The 13,626-nt window shown below is 41.3% G+C and overlaps 1 protein-coding gene across 1 annotated transcript; it reads right to left on the reverse strand.

The window, feature by feature from the left end:
• Positions 1-318: 318 nt before the first annotated feature.
• On the reverse strand, positions 319-12,519 carry GRXCR2 (glutaredoxin and cysteine rich domain containing 2). Its single transcript, XM_058542801.1, has 3 exons — positions 12,184-12,519; positions 6,329-6,553; positions 319-501 (listed from the first exon to the last, which is right to left on the reverse strand). The coding sequence occupies exons 1-3, from the start codon at positions 12,517-12,519 to the stop codon at positions 319-321; spliced, it is 744 nt and encodes a 247-aa protein (XP_058398784.1).
• Between the last annotated feature and the right edge of the window lie 1,107 nt (positions 12,520-13,626).

The following is a 13,626-nucleotide window of genomic DNA, read 5'->3' on the forward strand; positions in this document are numbered from 1 at the left end:
CATCTATTTGTTCACAAGCGCAAGGAGAAAACTGAGCTAAGTCAAGTGAGATACACGCACACGTTCCTGGAAGGAAAATTTTAGAACCAGTTTCAAAGCAGACTCTAATTCAAAAATGCCCCTGCCACTTAGACCCACATGGAGATGTTACCAGCCTCATGAAATGTCATCGAGTAACTGAGTTTTGCCAGTGGTGGAAGTGGTCGCAGCCTCTGTGGCTTTCTTGATGGGAGAAGGAGGAGGAGGAGGAGGAGGAGGCAGTTTATTAGAAACAACCTTAGGGAGGATGCAATAAAAGCGGACATACAAAGCCACGGGCTATTGATTGCAAATCTGGCAAGGCTGCAGGCCATTCTCATTGCAGGCAGGGCACCGCAGGGCCCGATAGGACTCCTTAAATCTGTTGGCCAGCATCGAGAACTTGCTGCCGTGGCATAGAGAGCAAGTGGCACTGCCCGACCCTTGGCAGTGAAAACAGTTGTCCTCAGGAAGCTCCCCTTCCTGCAAGAGAGGTCAGGGTTTAGTTACAGCAGCAGTTCAAGTCCATTGTTCACATGCAGGTCAAAAGAGCACTGGGCTGTCCCAAAGGCTGGGGCAGAATAAGAGGAAAATGCTTCCCACAAATGCCAATGAGGGAACTGGTCAGAGACACGGAATAATCACAGCAATTTTATCAGAGAGGATTTCCCTGATGGACATGTCTAAGACAGCGTCCCCTGCCACCATGCCTGCGTTCTACGACTTGACGTTCTCTGTTGCCCTTGTCACCACCTGACGTGTTATTTTGGTATGCTCCATAAGAGCAAGGACTTAATTTTCCTCATTGCCAAGTACTAATAGTGAACACTTGCAGAGTGCCTCATAGATGCCAGGCACTGTTCTAAGAGCTCTCTCTTTATCAATCCGTCTAATCCTCACAGCATCCAGTGAGATAGTGTCAGTATTATCATCCCTACATTACAGATGGAAAATGAGTACCGAGAAGTTCAGTTACTTGCCAACGGTCACACAGCCTGGAAGAGGAGGAAGCAGGTTTTGATCCTAGGCAGTCAAGCACCAGAGTTCGTGCTCCCAATGATTGTGTGTACAGCCCTTCATTGTAGTTGTCCAATACTAGGTGCTCAAGAAAGATCGTTTTGTGAGAGACTGAGTGGATGAATGAAACGATATTACAGTCTTTCGAAGCTTAGCTCTGAATTCTTGCAGTGCTTTATCTTTATTCTCTTTGAGAACTATGATAAGGTCCAGTGATGAAGACCTCTGCTCTGGAGCCTGGATGTGAGACCTGCTTCTGATGTTGATTATGCACCTTGGACAGTTCCCTTAACCTCTCTAAATCTCCATTTCTTTACCTGTGAAATGGGAGTGATAATGCTTAGCTCTCTGATTAGCTGGAATATTAAATGAGAGAGTATATAAAAATACCATAATATATTATCTGGCATATGATAGGTTCTCGATAAAAGTTAGTTCACTTCTAAGTCTTGCTGATAAGTCTCCAGTCCTCTACTCCCACCCTCCAGAAAATGTCCCTTGTCTATTGTCATGCTCTTCCCCTAAGACATCTTAAGGAAATTGGCAATCTTGACACTCCTATGCAAAGACCATGCATAGACCATGAACATTCTAAGAAATAAGGGGTATACTAGATCAATATCAGGTGGATCCAGCACCAAGTCCTGTCCATTTCACCTTCTAGACGTCTCTCAAATCCATCCAGTTTTCTCCACCCCAAAACCACAGCCCTAGTCTAGACACCCACCAACTCTGGCATGAATTCAGTGTGTACCCCTGAGTCTGGTCTTGTGGGGTGCTCTCCCGATGATGCCAATCTCATTGAGTTGCTTGCCATTGTGACTGCCACATAGATCTCAAGAAACCTTTTAATGAACACTTGATCTCCAGATAAACTTCAAATTAAAACCCAATCTCCTTAGCTGATTTAAATTTTTAGTTTCCTATTTCATGAGGCTCTTGTCCTTAGGTCTTTCTCCAGTGGTCTCCAGAGACCTTTCCCTGCTCCCAACTCAGCCAACTCCTACTTGTTCTCAGATGTCGGCTTAGCAGCACTTCCTCCTGGAAGCCTTGCCCACCCACATCTCTGGACCAGGAGTCCTGCCCTCTTGTACTGCCCCAAGCATGGCAGGTGTCATATCTACTGAAAGCTCCTGCTGACTAGACAGGAAGCTTGCTGGGCTAGTCCTCTCACCACCACTTCCTGGACATCTCGTGCAGTGCCTGGCACAACATTTGCTATTCAACATTTGCAAAATGAATAAACAAACAAAACAATGAAAGCTGGAGAACCCTTCCTGTTCTTACATTCTAGGAACTAACAAGACAGCTGGAGTCCACTAGGTGGCTCCACCCAGCTCACATAGCTTTCTTTTATAACCTAAGAATAAAAATAATCTCTGAAAAGGGAGGCATAATTTCTGAAAATAGCTCCATTGAGCCGCAAAGTGCCGAAGAAGGTATTAAATTTTATTTATTCTAGATTTAGGGAATAGAAGTGATTATCCAACTGACAAAAACCTAAATGATGTCTGTGTACCCTTCTGTTGTTTTATTGATCGTTGCCATATTTTAATATACTAACAATGGAGAAATTTGTTTTCTTCTCTTGAAGTATTCAAAATAAATGTATTTGCCAAAATATTCTTAAAGCAAATTGCCATGGTCCATTTTTTTGCCAAATCCACATATTTTATGTTTTGACTTGATCCCAGTGAAATCTTAATGGTATAAGTCAATGTTGTCAAAGAAAGTAGAGTAAAATCCTACCGTAATGCTACACATGTGATCCACAAATTAATTTGCATAGAATGCCAGGGCAGATACTGAAAGATTAATGAAATGACCTGGTGAGCCTGCTGTAGGAACAAGAACAAATCATCAATCAAATTTTATCTAATGTCATGTGGTTCTAGGAGGCACTATTAGAGCTTTCACTGGAGTAATCATTCTCACCCTGGGTTACCACCCTTCATCCAACCACTCGTCCTCAACTTGCTCATTTAATCATTTAATGATTCATTAAATCAAGTATTTACTGAGCCTCTGCTTTATGCAAGGCATGCAGGATATAAGCTTCTATCTTCCATTCTCAGTATTTTTAAAAATTCTTCTCATAAAATATTTAGTAAGGGGACTTGGAACATAGTTGTGCAGCATAGCTTAGGTTCCGGAACTGACAAACCTACCCAAACCACCCCTTACTAGCTCCATGGCCAAGGAAAGGGACCTCAGCTTTCATTGCAGTCTCAAAGGCATGTGTAGCCCTGAAGATGGTAACCAGCACCAATCTGGAGGCTGCTTGGCAGAATGATTAAAATCATGAGATTGGTAGTCAGGTGGGCCTGGGTTTGACTACTAGCTCTTATGACCTCTGGCAAGTTACTTAACTTCTCTGAGCCTTAGTTTCCACAGCTCCAGAATGAGACTACTACTAATACCTACCTCATAGAGTCATGGAGAGAATGAAATGGACCATTGCGTGGAAAGCATTGGGCATGGTGACTGGTTATCATGCGCCTTCAATAAATGGCAGCTGTTCTTATTATTATTACTATTATTTCAAAGGCAAGATCACATAAAGCATAAAGAAGCCCAGATGATTTACGGTCTCAAATCCACAAAACACAGGGCCAGATTTTCCCCTTCCATGTCTCACGGTAGCTCAATTCAATTATTCCTCTCCTTTTCTTTTACAGTTAATACAGAGGGTCAGCATGCCCTGGCTTTTAGCCTTGCCCTGCTCTTTCATGAAGGTTCCCACTGCTTCCCTGTTCCAATAACACAACAAAGAGTCTCTTGGTCAGAAGAGGCTCCTTGATGTTCTTTGACTCTCTCTTTTAGAATAAAACTTGTCTGGGCATTTACTGCATGAGAGATCGGGCAAACAAATAGCAATTTAAAACAGAGTTTAAAGGACAGGCAAGTGAAGCATAACCTTTCATGGCAACTTAGTTTCTGCTGTACACCTCTGTCCTAGTTTATGGCATTACAGCTAAAAAACATGGATCCCTCCAAATTGAATTTACAGGGAATCGTCATATTGGGCCTGTTATTGCTTTTTCATTCAGGCCTGCAGCGTGACCTGCATTTTCCCACTTCTGGCCCTCTTCTGAAAATACATGCTCCTACAAGTTACAATGTGGTAAGTAGAATTAGTGAGTTTTAAAGTGGGAAGGTAATTCACAATGGATCACAATGTTTAATTGTCTGCCTGCTGCTGTGCTAGGTTCCGAATAGGGCTATGGAGAAGGCAAGAGAAGACGGAGGCAGAATACTTCATACCAGCTCGCATTTTGGTCCCAAATTCCGGTATTCTTTCATAAACAATATTTACTGAGCACCTGTTATATGCCAAGCTCTATTTTTTTTTTGGTATTAGACCTACTGTGTTACACCCAACATAAACATGGCCCCTGCACTCATGGAGACCAAATCCTAGTAGGTGAAAGCAAACATTAACCAAATCACTGCACAAATAGATGTAAGATTACAACTGTGAGGAGGGATGTGAGGTGCACTGAGAGGTCCATCCTTGGGGATTTTGTCTTCATGGAAGCCAAGGGAGGCCCCTCTGAGGACGTGATGCCTCCACTGAGATCTCAGGGGCTGAGGGCAAGGCGGTAGTGAATCTGGAAAACTTTCTAGGCACAAAGAAGTTGCCTCTGGTAGGAAAGAGGAAAGAGCAGATGAGCGATAGCTAGATGGGCAGTGTGTCTGGGGCAGAGAGAGTGAGGAGAGACGTGTAAGATATGAGGAAGAGGACAGGAGTGGCCAGGCTACACAGTGCTTTCTAGAACAAGTGAGGAGTTTTGGTTTTATCCTAAGTAATGAGAGGCCATTGAAAGGTTTGGGTGGGGGGAAAGGGTGACGAAGGGGTGACATGATTTGCATTTCAGAAATATCGAGTCTGCCATCAGGTTGGAAAGAGACATGAATGGTTGTGAGCAGAGCTTTATTAAGAGTGTTTTGCTGGAGTCTGGTCATGACCTTCTTGTTCCTGTCCCCTAAACCTTCCCAGGATGCGGACATCACTCAAGTGCGAGGAAGCCCCTGGCCTATTTTGTGACACCAACTCATGGGAGGTGAAAGTGAGTCCCACAGAAAGCTTCAAGTCCCAAGAGATGGACTTTAAAGAGAGAGAATATTCATTTCTGCTGCTTTCCAAGGTTTTACTCTCTTGACTTAAATTCATCAAAATGACCTTTCCCAGGGCCGGCCCCGTGGCTTAGCGGTTAGGTGTGCGTGCTCCGCTGCTGGCGGCCCGGGTTCGGATTCCGGGCGCGCACCGACGCACCGCTTCCCCGGCCATGCTGAGGCAGAGTCCCACATACAGCAACTAGAAGGCTGTGCAACTATGACATACAACTATCTACTGGGGCTTTGGGGGAAAAAAAAAAAAAATGACTTTTCCCACCCCTAACCCCACACTGTGAACTAATGAATATAATCCCACTTCCCCCCATCTGAGCATGTCTGAGCAGTGGTTTCCAAGGTGGTGAGTGCACACCTCTGAGAAGTGTGGGGAGAAAAAAACATTTGAACTATTTATATTTACTTTTTATCTAGAGAAGGAAAGAAATTAGGCTTTAATAATATTTTCAAAAAAATTGTTATACTAATTTTTAATAAACTAGTTGACACTGGCACTTTCACTAGGTCAACCAGTCACTAGACAAATGTGGTCCCTCCAAGGGACCCTGGAGCAAGCATGGTGTAAAGTGACCTCACTTTACTTAAAGTGACGATGGTGTCCTGGCTCATTTGTTCACTTTCAGCATATTGCAACATATTGCAGTTCACTTGTGCCTGGTCTAGTGGATTTACAGATTATATTGCTTAGTTCTAACTAAACTATTCTCCTCAAAATCTAAAGACACGTGGCTTTATAAGATTTCTTCAAGGAAACTGTAGATTGAGGATAACAGCTATAATTGAAGCATGAGAGAATCCATAAGAAAAGGACAGAGCTGATTTTTTCCATCTCTAGAACACGTTGTTCTAAGCTATGTTGCAAAGTGAAAACAATAAATACCTAATCAGATCTCAAAAAAGTCATCCAAAAAATAAAATTATGAGTATTTGAAGTATGGAGTTATAATTATCATTGCTAACAATGTACCATTAAAATATGAAAACTTTAAATTAAAACGTAAAATTAAATAAACTTAAAATTCCTTAACATCTTTAGCATTTAGACATCCTAAGTATTCACATTCAAAAGTTTTTACTGAAGTGGTGCACCATCAAAACAATTTGGAGACCATTGCTGTAGGGCCAGCCCCGAGTAGGACGGTGAACTCTTCTAACACACCTGTGGGTACTGGTTATGAGGAAATGTGCTTTCCGTCTCTGGCAGAGGCCCATGATTCTGGCTGCTGTTTCCATAGATTTCATCTTTGCTCATCAGAGACTCTTCCTCAGCCTCCTCTTTCTGAAGAATTTTCTTCAGGAAGTCTCTCTTGTCCATTGGTGTTCGAATGATTTTCAGGTTATTTGTGTAGATGATTATCTTTCCAAAATCTATAATAGGTGGGGACTAGAGAAATGAAGAATGAGCATGATGATTCACCACCAACCACCAAATACAGGGTTGCAGAACCTGTTCAACATCCTAGGAAACAGGAGAGGAGGAACTTCTACTGTCCAGCACTTGTGATCCCATCAGACCCCAAAGCTACAGTTCATTCTCTGGTTTGTTTGCTTTCTCTAAAAATCTTGAAAACCAGCTTCCTTCTTCCTGTTGATGGTAACCAACCAAAGGTGAACTAATCATGTAACTGGAATGTAAGGCTCTACAGGGCAGGCTCCAGAGCTTCTGTTCTGACTACATACCACTGTAGCTGATGCAGGGCTGGGCACAGTGAGTGCTTAATAAATACAAAAGAATGCTTTTAAAAAGATAAATATCTCTCCAAAATTTTTATGCATAAATAATAATAATAGTAGGTACAATTTATTGAGTTATTATTATTATCATTATAGTGGAAAGCATTTATTGTGTGTCAGGCATTGTGCTAAACATTTTACAAACATTACCTCACTTCCCCCCCAAACATCCCTATGAGGTAGATGCTATGATTTCTACATTTTACAGATGAGGGGACTGAGTCTCAGTGGGGTTAAGAACTTTCCAAGGTTACAGAGTTACTCAGGGTTTGTGGCTGGGATTTGAACCCAAGTCTGTCTCACAGTAAAGTCCATAATCTTAACACCTACACTGCACTATTCGCAAGCATTTCCCCCCCGAAAACATGAGACCATTTTATATATATACATATATATATATATATACTGTTGTAACTTGTTTTTTCATCATTCATATAATATGAAAATCTTTTTATGTCATAAATATACTTCTGTAGTGTCATTATTAATAGTTTATATTCTCTTGTATGGATTTATCATGTGCTACTTACTCATTTGTTGAGGAATAATTTAGGCAATACTACAATGCAGCAGAGAAGCATGGGGAGTAAATATTTAGGGATTACTTAATCAAGAACACGTATTTCTTCCCAAAGCCAGGACAGCTTGGAGAGAAACAACATTGGATCCCAATTCCACTGCTCACCAGTGTGAGATGTAGGAGAGCCATTTGACCTCTCAGAACCTCAGTTTGCTCCTCTGCAAATGGGCTGACATCTAACTGATAGGCACCAGCACAGACAAACTAGTTATTAAAATATAGAAATACTTCCATACTAGATGATGAACAGGTGCTGTCCTGAGACTCTTGAGTGCCCTCCTGGTACCCCAGCCTCTCCCCAGGGAGCCTCTAACATCCCTAAACTCAGTAACGTAGAAGTTAATGCTTAGGACCCCAGGTCTCAGGACCCTGCTGGCTTCTGTGCTAATTGAGCAATGCCTCTGTGCTTAAATATTTTGACTCTCATCCTTGAGGCTAATTATATCAACTTCTAGGGATGGGCATGCAATTAAGAATGTATAAAACAGGTTTTGCAAAAGCTGAAGATAGGATGTAAATGGTGGGCGTTATTACTGCTGTTAGTACTAAAAATCATTCTTTTTTTTTTTTTTTTTTGGTGAGGAATATTGGCCCTGAGCTAACATCTGTGCCAATCTTCCTCTAGTTTGTGTGTGGGATGCTGCCACAGCATGGCTTGATGTGTGGTGGTTGGTCCATGCCCCGCATCCGAACCCACAAACCCCGGGCCCCAGAAGCGGAGTGCGAGCCCAACCACTACGCCACCGGGCCAGCCTCCTAAAAACTATTTTTTAGTAGTGCATGCACTCATGCATGATCATGCTACACAACTAAATGTCCCAGAATGCAATACTTTGCCCTGCTTTTATAGAACTGTATAAACAAAATCTATTTAGAAGCCACAAGTAAGCAGTCTCCTATTTAAAGCCCTCATGCATTCAGTCACAACCTGGCTTGAGCAGGACTTCAATATTCAGGTCCCCTTCCTTGACACACCCATGGGGTTTTCAATAATTATTTATGAAGCCACAAGCTTCCTACCTGGCCCTGTTTTCTCTCCCTCTCTTCAAGGGCTCATGTGGCAGCTTCCATTTCCTATTGTTTGAGGCACGCTGGGTTCCTGTTTCACACTCTGGACTATCAGTTTCTGAACATCAGAAGATAAAGATGGTGGCACTTTTGGAAGGTTCCAATTCCACTCCCAGTAATAGCCAAAGCGGTTCAGTTACTAGGGAGTTTTTTCCACATGTAGAGCTGGTTTTTTCAAGGCAAAACTTTCAGTATACTAAACAAAATCTGTAGTCATCTGGCCCAACCCCCTGCCTCTAAGCTGCTCAATATCTGAGATACCCAGGATGGTAAATTTATTTTTAAGATACTCCAAAGATGCAAGGTCCCAAATCACCTTTAAGGTGTGTTTACGTTTCAGTCATCCTGACAGCCAAGTTCTTCCTTGTGTCTAAGGAAACGCTCTGGGTGTAACTAAAGCTCACATTATCTGGTTACATCCAATTGCCCGTGAGAAACACTCACTCTTACATTATGGAGGAACAGGATGGAGCCAGGAATTTTTGTTTCCTTCCATAGAGCCCGAATGGCAACCCATGTGATTGAGCTTTCAAAAACACTCTGATGTCAATAGCAACGTGCCTGCAGATTGCTACTCAGGCCCCCTGAAACCTTTCCACGCACTACTCTGTGCTTAAATGCAGAAATGCCTGTTAGGTATTAGAAACTCAATGGGCTTTGGAGGCAGGCAGATCTGAGTTCAAATTTTGTTCAAATATTGTTTGACAGCTGTGTGAGATTTGCAAGTTATTTTACCCCTATGAACTTCTGTTTTTCCAACCTGTAAAGCTCTTTCTCATAGGATTATTGTGAAGATGAAATTACATAATATGTGTAAAGTATGTTCAGTAAATGTTACTGCCCTTCCTTTTCCTTCCATTTATTTTATGAACCTTAAAATTCCTTAAAATATTTGATTGTTTATAACCACCTTCTCTATCCATCATATAAAATTTAAGAAGGTTCAATATTTCTTTGATGAGAACCTGGTCGTTATCACAGTAAATGAGATAACATTTACTGAGCATGTACAATGCCAGGTACAACGCTAAATGCTTCTTATGTATTACCTTTTTTTAATCACTACAACAATCTTCATAAGTAGGTACTTTTAATACCCTCATATCACAGATGATGACATTGCAGCTCAGCAAGGTAAAGTGGCTTGCCCAAGCTCACACAGTAAGTGGGTAGAATGGACATCAAGCCCAGGTTTAACTCACATCAGAGCCCTTGCCTTTTTTTTAATTATTACTTTTATGTGTTAAAATATACATAATATAAAATTTACCACTTAAACCATTTCTAAGTTTACAGTTTATTGGCATTAACACATTCACATGGTTATATAACCATTACCACCATCCACCTCCAGAACTTTTTCTTATTCCCAAACTGAAACTCTCTACCCATTAAACTCCCCATTCTCCCCTCCCCTAGCTCCTGGCAACCACCATCCTACTTTCTATTTCTATAAACGTGACTACTCTAGGTACCTCAAATAAGTGAAATCATATAATTGTCTTTTTGCGACTCGCTTATTTCACTTAGTATAATGTCTTCAAGTTTCATCCATGTTGTAGCACGTCAGAATTTCCTTCCTTTTTATTATTCCATTGTATGTATATGCCACATTTTCCTTGTCCATTTATCTATTGATGGACATTTGGGTTGTTTCCACCTGGGGGCAATTGTGAATAAAGCTGCTAGGAACATTGGCGTACAAATATCTATTCAAATTCAGAGCCCTCACTTTTAATTGTTGCGCTTAACTGCCTCATAGCCAATATTTACTGGGCATTATTTTACAATTGGACTCACTATTGAAAAATCATGACTTCCCAGCTCTCATTTCCTTATTTTTTGTAAATATCACACTGGCAACCTGTTCCAGTGGGTAGAGCTGCATGAATCCATCCTGACCTGGCTAAAACTGGGATGTGGCTTTTGATCAGGCAACAAAGGAAACAAGGATAAGTGGATCATGCAGGAATCTATCCCTGAACACGGTCTCTAGAGCACTGTGTTTAAACCAACTGTGCGGCGCTGCCATGAGGACTCAGTTACCTGGTTTTACAAATCCATGCCCAATCATCCATTTACATAAATGCCAAGTTTGACACCTGACTTAGGAAGGTCAAGCAGTCTAATATTATCTACTGTGGCCTTGTGCAAGATCTGTATAAACTATAACTCTGTAAATTCTCAACCTACAAATAAGATTTAGTTTAAAAGATATACTGTGAGGACAAGACATAGCCAAATGTCTAGGACATAATAAGCACTCAGTAAATGGTAACTATTATTATTATCATCATCATTATTATTATTGGTCTTATTGTTAAAAGGAAACATTCCATAGGGCCAAAAGCACGGAATTTCAGAAGACCTACGTTCTTATTCTGACTCTGTACCTAAAGACCCTATAATATTGGGTAGGTCCCTTAACAACTTGGCGCTCAATTTCCTCATCTGCAAGATGGGAATGACTGTATTTTGCCTTTCTCCTCAAGACTATGGTGAAGACTCAATGAGGTAGTATGTGATAGTACATCATGATGCATAAGTCACTCCATTAACATGAGAGGTTGTTCATCCCAACCCCCTTAATATCAAAAAGAAACTTGGTATTATCTTTGATAAATGTGGACTTGCCCATAATTATACTTTTACCAGTGCCAGCAAGGTCACTACCTTTGTCTGCTATAGATGTATTATCTGTTCTGTTAGGAAACTAACAATAAAAATGATTAGAGAGTAATTATCTGAATTTCGCACTTTAAAGATGAGAACACATCCTGGTGTGCTATTCATTAATAACCTGGTACATTATATAATTATATTTAATCTTAAAAAAAAAAAAAAAGGCATTCACGGTCCCATCGGCAGAGAGCATATACACACATCCTATTAGTTTTTGGAAATCAGTGAATATTTCCCAGGCTCTTCTAGATTAAAAGAAAATCATGCCTGGGCTTTTGATTATCCATGGTACTGGGGAAGATAATTGAAATTCACAGATAAAAATACATGTTTTAATTGAACTATTAGCTCAAACTTCTTCCCCACGTAACATTTCCTCTGGTTGATTCGCTTTTCACCATCTCTTCCCAGGACTCCAACTACCCAGCATTCATGCTAATGAGCAATGGAAAGGCAAAATAAATATATAAATAAACAAACATTTTTTAAAAGCAGGCGGCAGGAGGGAGAGAGGAAATAAAACAAGACATGGATAAACCACAAGCTGAATAATTGGCTGGAGCAAAATGAGCACCTTCAAACACTTAGCTTTTTCAGGAAACAAAACAACTCATTGCCGTGTAATTTTCTAGAATGGCAGTCTGGCAATCTGAAAACCACTGCATCTGTATTTAATTTACTCATCGAGATAACCCAGCCAAAGACCCAATTACAACTTATCACCCTGGATGGAATGCGTATACTATCTATGCTTATTGCATTTTCCAATGAGAAGTCAACAAGCATGTTATTTTTGTCCTAGAAATATTATTCTAATAGCAGCTTCCCATTTGGTGCACCTATAGCTCTGGCTGTTACCAAAGCATGAGCAAATACAAATTTGAAATATTTAGGTGTTACCCTAAACACATTTTAGCTCTTAAAGCTTATACACCATGCACAATACCAACCTTACGGTCATTCGCCTTGTAATCATTGAAGAAAGGCTGGCTGCCCGCCAAAGTGTAGGCATCGCCTTCTCTAAACACACTGATCCTTTGAGCAGTCAGCTTAGGGGAGTTTGGTCGGGGTTTGGGGGCTTCCCCTGACCCATAAACACCATCCATTGGTTCAAGGGACTCTTGGAGAAAACTGTGAGGGTATTCTTCCTTTGGCAACTCTAATTCCTGCCCATCTTCAAAGACTTGCTTCAATACTCGGCCACTGTAGGAGGAAGAGATTTTAAATCGTACTTTCCGGGGTTTGCTGTCACCCTTCTGGTTCAGCCTCTTCTCAGGGTCCTCCATCAGCAGAAATTTCACCCTGTGGTTTCCAAGCTTCGATGTAGCCAGTGAAACTTGGGACTCTGAGAAAAAGGCATTTTATTTTCTGTCCTCTTGCATATGATTAATTCAAGTTGGTGCTGGGATATGCTCAGTTTACAGCAACTGACACCCACACATTAAATATTGATAGACCTTCATGCAGAGGCAGGCAAGTGTGGGTTAATTGAGTGGATGGAGTGTAAGACAAGAGTGTGTCCCCTCTGAATCCCAAACTCACCCATAGCTTCACCCCAACCCTGGCTTTTCTTAACCTGAGCATGAGTATGTTTATTTAGACTGAACAAGTACCAATTCAATAAAGATCAGTTACTCAATCAGTTAGCAAGTGTCCTGTTATTCTTATCAACAACTATGACCTAGTGAACATTTAATAGGTGCCAGAGATCTTTGCATGCATTATCCTACTTTGTCCTCACAATAACCCTACAAACAAAGTGTTGTTATCCCTGTTTTACAGAGGGGAAAGTGAAGCTCAGAGCAATTTCCCCATTTCTCTGCTCTATTACACCTAAGTAAGTGACAGAGCAGGGATTTGAACTCAGTTCTATCTGACTCCAAAACCCATGACCAGTTTACCAAGCTGAAAGTTTTCACACTGTGTCTCCTGGAACCCTAGACAGGAGGAAGCCATGGGTCCTGGATTCTGGGCCTTCTACCCCTGCATTAACTACAGCAGCTCCTCTATTTTATATTTAAGATTTTATTTGCAAGCACAGCACTAGGCCCCACTGCCTATTGTAGACAGCATCTACTTAACGCCCAACACTGTGAGATAGTCGCTGGGATGAATACTAGAGAAGCATGAGATGAGCTTGAGAATGACAGTTCTACAATCCAGTTTAGGAAACACATCTAACACATATGAAATAATAGCCTCCTGCTTAGGGAGCAAACTGTCAACTGCTGACTCCCGGAATAGCTATTCTGAGAAGAGAGCAGTCCCTAAGGAGACAAGGATGGAAGAAGAAGGCGTTTAAAGGAAAGGGCCCTTGGGTTGGGTCTTAAAGGATGGATTGGATTTGAAGAGCTGAAATGGTGGATGTTAAGCCTTTCTCCCTGTCTTCGCTA

The sequence above is a fragment of the Diceros bicornis genome, chromosome 1 (assembly GCF_020826845.1).
Source record: "Diceros bicornis minor isolate mBicDic1 chromosome 1, mDicBic1.mat.cur, whole genome shotgun sequence".
NCBI lineage: Eukaryota > Metazoa > Chordata > Mammalia > Perissodactyla > Rhinocerotidae > Diceros > Diceros bicornis.